The 14,277-nt window shown below is 39.1% G+C and overlaps 1 protein-coding gene across 1 annotated transcript in view; it reads right to left on the bottom strand.

The window, feature by feature from the left end:
• Positions 1 to 9,302: 9,302 nt before the first annotated feature.
• cdh13 (cadherin 13, H-cadherin (heart)) overlaps positions 9,303 to 14,277 on the bottom strand; it is a 480,217-nt gene continuing 475,242 nt past the window's right edge. The window contains exon 15 of the mRNA XM_071203466.1: positions 9,303 to 10,877. Coding sequence (XP_071059567.1) covers positions 10,870 to 10,877 — 8 coding nt within the window. The 3' untranslated portion in view covers positions 9,303 to 10,869. The remainder of the gene's footprint in view (positions 10,878 to 14,277) is intronic.

Raw genomic sequence — 14,277 nt, 5'->3', positions numbered from 1 at the left:
ATCCACTAGAAAACATCAGTTTATCCTTGTTAATTACACAACATTGATTGGTTTGAATTGTGTACAATGCTTTTGTGCTATCCTACAATTTAGGATTTTCCAGAGGGGGTTATTTGTGAATATATGACCCACCGGAGCGTTTTTCAGTCAGGGAGCAATTTCGAAAACTTTATTATAGGTCGTAATAAGCGCTTGAACAATCGACCTATTTGGTCGTAATAAGCGCTTGAACAATCAACCTATTTGGTCGTATGAGTTGGGGGACTTGTTGATTTTTCCCAAGGAGTCATCGACATGTTGAATGGGATCATCCCTCAACCTTCAGATTGAAGGTCGACCACACTACCTTACAGCGACAGTTGCCTGTTGTAGATGTAGCTAGCATGTCCCAGCAATCTGCTAGAGAAATCTATTACACTTTATCTTACAGTCTCAAACACTTCTGTTGTTATCTGTCAAATTATTAATAATAACTCTATTTGTTACTTTTTCATCCCAACAGCAGTGATGACGACTTCAGTGCAAGGCAATGAGCTCTTGTACAGTATGTTTACAATCAAATTCAAAAAGAAAATTCACCTTTCAAAAACAGTTCAGTCGTAACAGCTAGAAATGCTGACACCAACGTCCTATCTATATACCTATACCTATATTCTTGGCCAAGTCAGCATTGTAAATGAGATTTTATCTCAATGCTTTTTATCTGCTTGAATAAAGGATAAATAAAAACTAAAAACTACAGTATGTCTGGTAATATTGGTGTAGGGTGTAGGTGGTTCACTGGCTGAAATTAAGAATCAGGTTGACATGACCAGCAGATTGGGGCAAGAGATGTTACATTATCCAAGTGATAAGTGAGTGAAAATAGCAGAAGATGGATGAAGGAGAGAATAAAGAGATCCTTTAGGCCCGGTTGAATATATTGCGACTGTAATTGCCACCAATATCTGCCAATGACCCAATCAAGGTTTGTCTCAGGTTCAGGGCGTTACTTAACCTTGCTAAGCCTAAGTAGAATGAGAGTGAACATGATAATTGAGTGGTCATTACAGATGAGGATCTTGTGTTAATGGTGCTAAATGATCATCCAGGAGGGAATAAATGAGTCTGAATGGCTGAGTGGGAGATGGCCGGTGAAGGATATTAGTATCATTATTATTGGATGGTATGGTTGCTATTGGCATTCCCAGAATTAAATATATAGGAAGCTGTGAGAAGGAAATCCTCCACGCTAGCAGAGCTATACAGCTTCTAATTAGGGAGTGAAATTGAAATGCTCTACCAATGGATGGTTTTGTTTTGAAGCCACAGAGAGGCTGCAGAAAAGTCGCCATGCCTTTCATCAAGAACATTTTCTCTGCCATTTTAAAATGTATAAAGTTTGTGTTCAACTTTGAGGCACTTTGAAACCATTAAAGTTCCTGCATGTCTTTTCCTTTAGTACTCACCTTGTCCTACGCATCAAAATGACTGGTAAACTTGCATATGTGCAAATGTACCAACACTACAATAAGAAAACAGGTTTTTTTTTTTTTAAAGGGAGGCAATCCTCATGACACGCATTTTTAAATAATTATCATCCGATAAAACAGACCAGTCTATGCCAGTCTTTTTTTTTTTTTTTAATCCGATGACGTTATCAGTGATTTTAAGCTGATTAATTACCGAAATAACATCAACCCTGTGGGCGGCGTCATTTTGACGAGTCACATGACTTATTTTACCGGAAGTGACGTGAACTATCTGTTTGGTGTCGAGGACAAATTGACGTATGTGCTTTGTTCATGTTGTTTACTCTAGTTACTAGTGATGGCAAAATGAAGCTTTGAATGAAGCATCGAACCACTTGGACAATTGTGTCGGAAATAGGTTCATTTCTCGAAGCTTCAGTTACAGCGACCTCTCCTGGCGAAGTGCAAGGCTGCAGTGGGTTTAACGTATCTTTGCCTTGAAAAATATTCGATGCACACACACACTAAGACTGAATATCATGTTATATTTGCAATTAAAGATTGATAATTGTGTGTATTGGGTTATTGAGAAGAGACTACCCCAGTGAGATGATAGTGAACTGTTCATGAACTTGTCATGAAAAGTTCATGAAATATCAGTGAACCATATTCATGAACAGCTCATAAACAACTCATAAACAGCTCATAACAAAGTTGATGAACTGTTCATGAAAGTGACATGAACATTAAATGGCACTAGGGCAGTTCATGAACTACTCATGCAACTCCTGTGCTGGAATGGTTCATGAACCATTCATGAAATATGGTTTTAGGCAGGTTCATGAACAATTCATGAAATGGAGTTTTCAGTGAGTGTGTAGGGATATTCAGTTTTCAACCAAGAACATTTCAAGAATTGTTCATGAACATATCAAGAACTGTTCATAACAACTTCATGAACCATTCATGAACAGTTCATACCCAGTCACTGAATATAATTCAATGGCTGGCTATGAACTGTTCATGAACTGTTCATGAACTGTATTGAACCATTGACTGTGGGTCAATTGGCAACCATAGAAAACAACAATTATGTCAATCACAATGGAACTTTACTCAAATTAACAAACAAACAAATATACATGTATACAGGTGGAGCACTACAATTAATCCTATCACTATTTAAAGCAGTTCTTGACACTCAGCTGCACAAAAAATGTTGTTACGGGTCCCAAAAGCTTGGGTACCACAGCAAAAATAAATGATTTCTGTAGAAAACAGAAAAGTGCAGCAGCAATAATTATACACAGGATCCGGTTGATCGTCTGGAATGCTTGTTATTCAAAATTCAAAGTACACAGTTACATTCAAATAGCTGAACTTTACAAACATCACATTTCTCCATTTAAGTTATTTGTCTGTCACAGTCAATTACTGTATCTCAAGGAGAAATTCAACATAGTCAATATAAATTATTACATTGCATTGCATTTAGCTGAAACTTTTATCCAAAGCGACTTACAATAAGTGTGTTCGACCAACAAAATACAAACTTGAAGAAAACAGAATCATATAAGTACATCAGGTTTCATAGAGCAAAAACATTTCAAGTGCTACTCAACTGGCTTTAGGTAAACCAGCCCTTTATTAGTATATAAGTGCTTTGTTAATAGTTCTATCGCTCGAAGTGGAGTCGAAAGAGATGAGTTTTCAGTCTGCGCCGGAAGATGTGTAAGCTTTCTGCTGTACTGATTTCAATGGGGAGCTCATTCCACCATTTTGGAGCCAGGATAGCAAACCCACGTGTTTCTGCTGATGGGAACTTGGGTCCCCTTCGCAGTGCGGGTGCAGCGAGCCGTTTGGCTGATGCAGAGCGGAGTGCACGTGCTGGGGTGTACGGTTTAACCATGTCCTGGATGTAGGAAGGGCCAGATCCATTCGCAGCATGGTACGCAAGTACCAGTGTCTTGAAGTGGATTCTAGCAGTTACCGGAAGCCAGTGGAGGGAGCGGAGGAGCGGCGTGGTGTCAGAACATTTAGGAAGGTTGAAGACCAGACGAGCCGCTGCATTCTGGATGAGCTGCAGAGGTCGGATGGCACATGCAGGTAGACCAGCCAGGAGGGAGTTGCAGTAGTCTAGGCATGAGATGATGAGAGCCTGGACCAGAACCTGCGTCGCTTTCTGGGTCAGCATCCTCCTGATGTTGTAAAGCGTGTATCTGCAGCAGCGGGTTGTAGCAGCTATGTTTGCAGTGAAGGACAGGTTGTTATCTATAAACACATAACGCTATCAAATAATACTTTCTATGAATATATCTATCTTTACCAAATATAACATATTATGGAGATCACAAAAATACACTGTGAATGTTAATAAACAAAAAACAAGGCAATGTGCCTGCAAGACTTCACTCAGGTAAACAAAACATATTACCCGAGCGCAGCAGCTAACCTGCCTGCGAGCCGTCGCTCAGGTCACATTTACCCAGGCGCGGCTGAAGCCCGCGAAAATGGCATCTATTGTTGCCGACAGTTTAGTATTTTTAAAATACCGTTACTATGTCAAACATGCTCAAAACCGTCTGACACACTCTCCTAAACATCTCCAACATCATATCTAATTCACACAAGTTAACATCGATCATTTGTATCATGTACTGACCTGTAGAAAACAGAAAAGTGGAGCAGCAATAATTCTACACAGGATCCGGTTGATCGTCTGGATTGCTTCTGAGGAGGGGGCGTAAGTGTCCCCCCTAAGATAACCCAGATGTCACCGCTCACCTGCCAAAGGTTCCACCTTGGCGCTACTTACTCGTACTGCTTCTCAAACAGTACAGAGAAACCATAAAATGATATGAATGTCACCAAAATAAATACAGATAATGTTCAGTTTCAAATTCACTATTGTTTTGTTTTAAGATTAAAAGTTTTAAAAAAGAAATACATGTTCAAATAGTAGATGAATATTCAAGAGGTCTTTAAAAACATCACACTGATCATCAAAAGTTCATAAAATGCTCATGAATATTCCAAAATATTCTGAACTTGCCACAATAATCCAAAATTCATGAAATGCTCATAGTCATGAAAAGTTCATGAAATACTCATAAAAGTCTGTCATGAGCAAAACAGGAACTTTATATGAATGAACAATGTTCATACAAATTTCTTGAACTGCTCTTTAAAATGGTTCATGAGCATTTTAAGAATGTTGGTTCATGAACATGACAAGTGAACATATAATGAGTTGTTCATGAATGTTTCATGAGTGCTCATGAACAGCACATAAAGTCATGAACTCCATCTCGCAGGGTTAGAGAGTGCTGGACATTTTTTTGGGAGGAGAGGGCCTTTTATCAGTTATTAAAGTTGAAAAGCAATGATTAAAATACATCCATTCCGGGCTTTGAACCAGCTGCGCGGAGGACATCGCTGCATTCGGGCCACCGGCTGTACCCACTGGGCTATCTATTCCTTGAAATATTTAATTGTTTTTATATGACTGATAATTGTCTTTTTGTTCACAACTTCTCCACATTCCGAAGTGTTTCCCGAGCCAGAACGACCTATCTTTCTTCCTGGCTTGCTCTATAATGATATCAAATGCAATACCAACAACAACTCAACAGCAACAACGCAAAATACGACAACAACCCACACATTGTGCATTGTTTAGAGCGGTCATAAAGTGTTGAAGCACTCAAATTTGAAACTGTTTCAACCTGTCACCTGTCAGAATCGAGACGAGGCAGTGCATTGAATCGCGTGAATGGACCGCGAACCAGTCAAGTGATTCATCAGGAAATGAAGCAGTTGCTGCTTCGGACGTCACATGTCACGTGATTTGAAGCAGTTGCTGCTTCGGACGTCATATGTCACGTGATTTGAAGCAAGCTTAGAAGCACTGCTTCTATGGAATAGGAAGTCCAGGGTTGAAGCTCCGTTCGAAGCTTCAGTGTCAAACTGCCATCACTACTAGTTACTCTCACAATTCTATTGAAATATGCCTCATTTTATCGCGAAACATTGCCACAATTCGGATCGGAACAATCCACGGAATGCTCGGTTCCATCTATTGCCAACGGGTAAGCGTAGGAAGTACGTTCGGAGGCAGTGGCTAGCGAAATGTGCTTGGCCCGAACCGAAAGATCCACAGGCGCATGTATGCAGCGAACATTTCACGTTTCCGGACGACTACTCTGAGAGTATGATGAAACATAAAATGGGATTTATTAATCAACCATTACTTAATGGGGATGCAGTGCACTGCCAATGCCAGCCAGCGTAAGCACATTACGCAGCAGACTTTACTTATTGTTTACTACGTAAGGAAGCAGGAATTGCAGGACCCAGAGCGCACGGAGCACAGAGCGGACAGCAGATAACGGAATTGCAGTTTTATTGCTTATAGATGATCAGAACATTTCAAAGGGGACACAGTCACATTGGATATTAACCTATGGATTAACTACATCATCGTTTTTATCGTTGTAATGCCATTGAAGACCAGTTTAGACCAGACAAAGACCAAGGTAAGCCATGTTAGCCTAGCGCATGTTAGTACCTAGCGCCACTTGTTTTGATGTACGTTTTTGTTGATAACGTTGCGAGTTTGTATCTTTCAGTGTTGAGGTGAGCACCATTAGATTATGTGTCTTTACGATCATAAACTATGTGTTGGATGTGCAGCTAGGATAAGTAATAAGGGAGCTAGGAATGATTTTCGGTGCAGTAATAGGTTAGCATTTTTCGCTCGGGGCTAATTCAGAGGCTCACTGTTAGCATTGTGTGTTTTTTGTGAAGAAAAAAATGAAAAAGATCAGTTAAATTAGTTTTTTTCCCGTTATATGGATATAAAATATTCATAGTTTATTAAATATTAAGGTTTCTTAGACGTTGTTTCCTACAAACTTTTTTTTTACAGTTGTATTTGGATGGAATGAATACCTATATTGATAATTCAAAGTAAGTCCGCCTGGACTTTATTTTTCTAAACTTCTTCCTCGGCTGACGAGTCCGAACTCAAATACTCCGCCATGTTTTCGTCGAATGAGCTGTTCATGTGTTTACAAAGTGAAGGCATAGATGACGTCACAACCTAGTTTTTCGGATCATGTGACTACTGAAAATGGCCAAAATGGCAGCTGCCTGACGGAATATACAGGTTTTGATAAAAAAAGAGCTATAAAATCATTATTTACCGGGGAATATCGCTGATTTCTTTAGGGTATGGTTTAAACATAATGTTTCACTAAATACTGAAGTTTTGATTAATTATCTAATGAGTGGAGCCTTCCTTTAAAGGAATGGTCCACTCATTAGATAATTAATCAAAAGAGAGAGACTGGCAGAGACTGGTCTGTTTTATCGGATGATAATTATTTAAAAATGAGTGTCATGAGCATACCATTCCTTTAAATCATTATGTATGTTGATACGAGTAACAAAGGTCATCTTTTATTACCCCAAATCCAATAAAAAAAGGTGAACAAATAATAGGTCCTTTACAGTAGAATAACCACTGATCCATCAAGGCTCGACTGTTAAGTTCTTATGTCAAAGTCAGAGATCACACGTTACAGAATAATTGAAGGCAATAAGAATCCAAACACGAATAAACTAATCTCAATAGTGCAGTTATGCACATGTAACAAAGGAAGGCGGAAGGGGTGTTAGGTCTCACTGCTCGTTAAAATAGTTTGGAAAGTCTGTGGAGCTCTTGATGAAAGCTGATTGTGTTCATTAAAGGTGACAGCTACCTGTGTGAAGACTGAATCCAGACTTCAAATACGGGGCCGCATCTCTGTGTTGCCAAAGAGAAAACGCATTAAAAAAAAGTTTGTTATATATTAATTTGACTTTTTTATTTTGAAGTTTTTACACCCAACTTAAATTGGGGTTTATTTTGAAATCAAACAAACAGGAAGACAATTCCCATTATTATATTTACAAAATAATTGCAGGTTTTGAGAGCTTACACCAGTGGACACTTCAACATGTCTCGTCGAAAATAATTTTGTAGCCTTTATGCTGTTTTTGTTTTACCTTGAATGGTGAACTGCTTCCTCTGAAAGTGAGAAATATGAACGGTCAACTTATTTTACAACCCCTTTACCAGTAGGAGAATTACAAGACGTCTATGCCATTAAGGCAGTGATTACCCTTGACGTGTTAAACACTGTGGAGTGCTTTTTTCTGATTAATTCATCGCTATAAAATTGTTTTTTACTCCATGATCACTGAAGATTAATAGATCCAGAAGTACATTTTGACATCCTTCTTTAAACCAACAAATGCTTAGTAGCTTACACCAATTTTCACATTAATTTCACCTGAGTGCAGTGTTGACAAATGCAGGGTTTTTTAACTAAACTGCAGGGTTGTTTTATTTTCTGTAAAACAACACCCTTGTCACTCAAAACTTCTCCTCACCATTACAGCTTTTATAAAATGCTGCCAAAGAGGCTCAGTCTCCAACTTCACACATCATATCTGCCCAATTTAAGTGTCTCTGCTCTGGCTTCACAGAAGCTAAACAGGTTTTTTAGAATCAATGTTGAGGTTTCATTGATTACTTTAAAAACACACATGAACATGGTTTACGTGACTGACCTTTTAAATCTGTGAGCCATAACCACACCAAGAGGTGCTTTGGCAGAAAATCTTTCAGTCTAGACTTAAAAAAAGGTGTCTCTAGCTGACACTATGTTTACCTGCTAGTTGCTAACTTTGTCTGTGTGCTGTTTGGACCTGGGCAGATAACTTATGGCTGGTAATATCATATATTATATATATATATTAATAATATATTGATCAAAGGTGGAATTAGAAGATACAAAATTAGTGTCATCCACTGAAAACCCAAAGAAAAGCACAGGTGGCGTATTTTTTTAATTACTAAACAATAATAGGAGTTGCAGTACAAGGACATTACGACCAATAAAGAAACATGTATGTTACATCTAATCATTGGCTAATCAATCAAAACAAATCAGTTTTGTGACGAGCCTCCGGATGTTGTGTTTTTGGAGGTTGAATGTACATTAGGCATAGGCTAGGGCTATGTCTTTCACTGTTAAATCATCATTTTGGGATCTATTCTTATCCACTTTTTTGCAGAAAGTGAGATGTAAGGATTAATACCATTCTCATCTGTCAAAGTATGAAGCTAGCCCTAGCAGCTGGTAAGCTTAGCATAAAGAATGGAAACAGGGGTACAGCTCACCACAGTCTAATGATACAAGGAAGTGTGGCAGACCCGCGGCAATAATGCTCACTAATTAACATTTTATTGATATAATCCATACTTTAATTGTAGATTGTTGGTGGTAAAGTGACTTATTTTCATCATCATGACATTAGAGCTTTAGGAGAGTGCTTGTAGTTGCTCCCCTCGTTGTTTTCAATAAAAACAGGACAGCAACAATGCCTTTGAGGTGATGTGCCAGGCTCTTTGACATTGATTTTAACGTTGTGAAAGTTAAACTTGTTCAACTTACCATGGCAACTATCATCAACGAAAAGCAGCCTTCAATGTATGTTTGCATACATTTGGATAGAGGGTGCCAGGTTGTTCCCTCTTATGCTAAGCTAAGCTAACCTTCTACTGGTTACAGTTGAAGACATTGTCTTATATTTGATTCAATTTCCAGTACAAAAGTACAATAAGCATATATTTGCATGTTAAACTATTTATTTAAGTGAAATTGACTGATGAATGCAAAAGGTATATGATATAATTGCTAACACACGTGGCTAATGTGCCCACAGCTTCTTTTAGAGATCAAAAAGTCATAGAGTAAACACAATTTAAAAAAACAGCATTGTGAGAATTTTCAGTAACGGCTTTATTAAATTAGTGCAAAAGACAGACGTAACTCATTCAAAATGTCATCTTTTACTTTACGGTTTTTCTTCCACAAAACCCCACACACGCTACGTTCTTTTGATGAGCGCAAGAGAAACAAAGCAAAAATCTATCCACCAAAACCACATTCTTTTTTTTCTTCTTACACATCTTCTGGTGATTTGTAATGACGGATGGAGAGAGAACATGAGAGGGCAGAATTGACAGGGGACAAAATCAAACCTTAACACATGGCAGCCATCAAAACAAGACTCCTGATTCTGCTATTAATCACAGATTTCAAAATTATAAAAAAATAAACATAAAAAGATGTTACAGTAAAATAGTCAACACATCAATAGCATTAGAAATAGTGCCTAAAATTCACAGAAAAAAGGTTTTCCTCTTTTTTATTTACTCACTGTGTGGGTGACAAAAGAACTTGCAATCAAAGTACTTAAGTTAATCAATACTGTATATTTATACAATGGTAAAAAATAAAAATATTTATACAATAGTACTTTTTTTTTTTTAAGGTTTACACCGTTACTATAAAGATATACTGTTTTCCACTCCATGACAACTAATGCAATAAAAACAGAAGCAAATCGAAGAAAGGACTCCAGAGAGTTTCTGACTTTGAAGGCTTATGGCTACCACCTTGTCCTAAAAGACCACAACCACTGCAGACAAAGAAACAGGCTTTGTTCTCTCCACTTAAAGAGGGAAACAAGATCAAACACAGTCTGTGACAAGAAAATAAAAGAACACATCAAAAAGTCAATGCTCTTCTCCGACCAGGACAGTAGCTCAGCCTTCGCAGTGTTCCCTGGCCCCGCCGAGAGTCAGAGAGAGGTCGATAGAGAGACGGGGGAGACAGGGAAGGAGAGGCAGATTGATGGGGGGATTATGTATATGCATGAGGAAGATGAGAAAAGGAAGGATCAAGCAGGGGGGAAAAGAAAATGGGGGAAGGAGGGAAAAAAAAGGAAGCAGGACTTTTTGGATTAACTGTGGGAAAGACCAGAGGTTTAAGGTGAGGTCCAATACGCAATTGATTTATAGCTTTAGTTTTGTTACAATATCAATATACATGTCGTTTCAAGTATCTCCTACGGATGTGGCGTGTTGTCAGCCAGTGTAATGGTGCCAAAAAGGAATACAATGAAAACCATCTCGATGGTGGAGGAAGTAAAAGGGGATAGGAAAGATATAGTGAAATACGTCAAATGGAGTGAGGAAAACACGAGTCGATGAGATGAGAGAACAATGAAGTGCAGAAGGACACATGCCACAGGGAAAGTAAAGATGAAGAGAAGGAGACGAGAGCGGTGAGAGGATAAGTGAGAGACTGGTAAAAAAATGCAGAGTGGTGTTATACAGCAGTTGTGCCACTGGGGATTGTGTGTGTTTTCTTGTTTGATTTGTCCCGGTGAGAAGACTCCTTCTCGCTTCTTCATCTTCTTTTTCGTCTTCTTCTTCTGCTCTCCTCAGCATGGGTTGCGTAGGGGGAGATAAGTTGTTGCTTTTCAGTGTTGCAAAAAGGACTACGGGAGGTTTCAGCAGAATCTACAGGCCTGGAGGGAGAGGGGATTCAAAGGCAGAGGAGAAAGGGGGGGGGGGGGGAGTTGAGAGGATACAAGAAAGGAGGAGGGTGGGAAAGAGAGGAGAAAAAAAGGAGATACTGTAAAGTAAAGGTCATCACTGAACCAGATCAATTGCAATCAATTACACAGGACAGGTGATGGTATCGCATCATTAAAGATTCAGTAAGGACAGAACAGAGAAGTTATAATTGTTCACTCTCAGTCCACCTTCAGGCAGTAACAACCAGGAACTGTGTCAGCCTGTACCTTCCTCAACATCCTGGACAATTGGATCGATACGGCTGAACACAAGCAACACCGCTAACTTTAAAGTGCGGAGAAGTGCACCGAGCTTTTGATTTATTATGTCATCATCATGTGTTCAACAAATGAGCCTGGACTGAGCTCTCCTCTTGATTCGATTCACACATCCTCTTTTACGAGAACCTGTGAGCTTTAAGGCATCACAGAACATATGTTAATTTGAACTGATGCTGTGTTTTCCCTTGTGATACAGTGTTTGATTGAATCCAAAAAGAGAAAACGGTAGGGTATGTTCCCTGGTAATGTGACAGTTTGTCTCATCAGTCTGGTAGAATTGCTCACAACGAGCTGGTTCAAAATTGGATACGAACAAACACACACGCAGTCCCGTAAACACACACAGCTGCAGGCACACATACACACACGCTCACAGTGCAGTCTGAAATGTGAGAGTTTATTGATTGCCTCTCTGCCAGACATCTCCTCCAAGTCTGCTCCCTATTTCTGACATACTTGGAGATGGCTGAGCATTCGACAGAAACCCTTCTCACTCTTCGTCAGTTTGGTCATTGGCTCGCCTCTTTTTCTTTCCCTTTCTCCTTTTTAATATTCTTTCTGATGTGTCCTTAAACTACACGTTAGGACGAAGTAGGAGTCAAGCAGCCACACTAAATTGAAAGATATTGAAATGATTCCACACGCAGGTCCAGTTGCTACCACACTGTTCACTGTAAGTTCAGGAGGAGGTCACTTTGCTTCTACTAAATTAAAATTGCACTGTGTATACGAGCACCACACACAGTGCACTCGGTAGAGCATGAGGATTACATAAACAAAAAATATGAAATCCTCAATGAGCAAACAAAGCCTGATCCAAAATATGCATTAACTGCTATGATACAGAATGTTGTTTAGCAAAAATACACTTTTTACAATTGATGTATTTTGAATGGTGTGAGACAACTAATCAGATGCTCTGGGTTGCAGAATTAGTAAATGGTTTCACTCTGTTTCTATTTCAAAAAATTCTTACAAAGACATTATTTGTCACTTCATTTCTCTACATGTGTAGATGTTTTAAGGTGTTTTGTACATGGCTAACTTCATAAACAGACAAAGCCACTTTACTTGCTTTTGCATGAAGAGCAAAACAATTATTTAAAAATGGTTTCAACACAACATTGCATTTTAATACAAAAGGAATGTTGGAAGATTTGGAAATTAACTTTTTCGAAGACACCAACAAAGCTCTTCTAACAAAATAAAAGGGCCAATGATCCATCTTCTCCATCCATCTTCTCCCGCTTATCCGTGGTCGGGTCGCGGGGGTAGCAGTTCCAGCAGAGAGCCCCAAACTTTCTTTTCCCTGGCGACATCAACCAGCTCTGACTGGGGGATCCCAAGGCGCTCCCAGGCCAGCGAAGAGATATAATCCCTCCACCTGGTCCTAGGTCTACCCCTTGGTCTCTTCCCAGCTGGATGTGCCTGGAACACCTCCCTATGGACTGTTTTGGGGTTGAAGTGGCTCAGTTTGGAGGGACTTGGGAACCAGAGGGTCACCAGTTCAAATCCCGATTGGACCAAATTCATACGTCTGGACTGATCGATGGAGAGTTCAGCTTGTGGGCACTGCCAAGGTGCCCCTCAGCAAAGACCCCCAACAATGGCACGGCACAAACTCGCATCAGCCTGTTCGATTTTTCAAAATGTGTTAGAGAATATACATATCTAAGATATCTATACATTTCAGCAGCCTTTACAGCAGGGGTCTTCAACTAAAATTCAACGAGGTCCAGTTAAAGCAAATGTCCCCATGCAAAGGTCCGGAACATCAAAATGTCTAACTTGCTTCATGAATTAGTGTGAAATATATTGAAGTGACCTGTAGCTTTATCAACGTCTGCATGTAATCAACAGCTGACTGCCAATCAAATAAAGAAAGTACAAAAACAACAATATTTATTGTAAATTAACATTACTTAAATACTGTGGATATGTGTAATGTTCCTCTCGGGCTGCATTTACAAATAAAATAGAGAAAATAAATAAAATAGCTTTTGAAAATATGTGCATCTTAAAAGTGCTTAATTTTAGATAAATAAAAAGTGCAGCAGCTTGAGTGTCCCTTTTTCTTTGTTAACCGTTTCACATCATGACTTAACAGTTTCAGACGATTATAGAACAATATCAGTCTTTACACATCATAACAATTGAACAGTTTTAAAGTTTCTCTTTCTTTCCCTCTTATATTGCAGTCCCTCACTCACTTTTTTTAAATTTAGTGTAAGAATTGAGCTCGAGCTTGTCCTGCCAGGAGTTTGTAAATCTGGGCTAAAATGGAGTCAGGGCCATTCTCATACACATGCAGGTGCTCATTGGTTACAGTGATGCAAACACAGGTATGATGAAAAAAGAGAGAACTATTCGAAGCAGAAAAAAAACAGCGTAATATACCATCTGACAAAGGCCTGTGCTATAATGCTTCAATTAACTGGCTATTCTTTATAATCAGATCAATAGGAGACAGAGATGTTATAAATCAAGGGTTTTTATTATTATTTACAGCAGGGGTGGTGGGGACCTTTTTCCTTTCAATTTTTACAACATCCTCCGAGGGCCGTACAAATTATTGAACTCAACCTCTGCTTAAAAAAACTAAAATCACAGCCCATTCATTTCGCCTTTCATGCTGTGCAAAGAAAAAGCAACCTCTTAATCCAGATATCTCACCATGACTCACGCATGCATGCACGTGCACGGTGTGACATGACCACCAACACAGAAAGATATGGACACAAGATGTGTGAAAATGTATTTAGTATCCTATCCATGTGAACATGATTTAAGTGGGAGGGGGGACCTAACCTCCTCTAGGGGGGTCATGCTCCCTCGAGAAGATTTTTTTTTAAATATTGAAGTTAAAAGCATCTGGTACACTTTGAGAGCAACATGAAGAGATCTATGGATACATCTCTCAACACCCAGATGAAACAGAACTTTAAGCATATTTTTCTTTTTGGATATTTTACAAATCAGAAGCATCAATCTCATTACGCCAATCCTGATTGGCTGGTGATCTTGACGTCAACGTCAGGGGAAATCACCCCCTATAAGTAGCCTGCGCCAC

Source organism: Pseudochaenichthys georgianus, chromosome 6 (genome assembly GCF_902827115.2).
Source record: "Pseudochaenichthys georgianus chromosome 6, fPseGeo1.2, whole genome shotgun sequence".
In the NCBI taxonomy this organism is placed as follows: Eukaryota; Metazoa; Chordata; class Actinopteri; order Perciformes; family Channichthyidae; genus Pseudochaenichthys; species Pseudochaenichthys georgianus.
The sequence above is the reverse complement of the archived record's forward strand: the minus strand, read 5'-3'. Positions and strand labels throughout refer to the sequence as shown.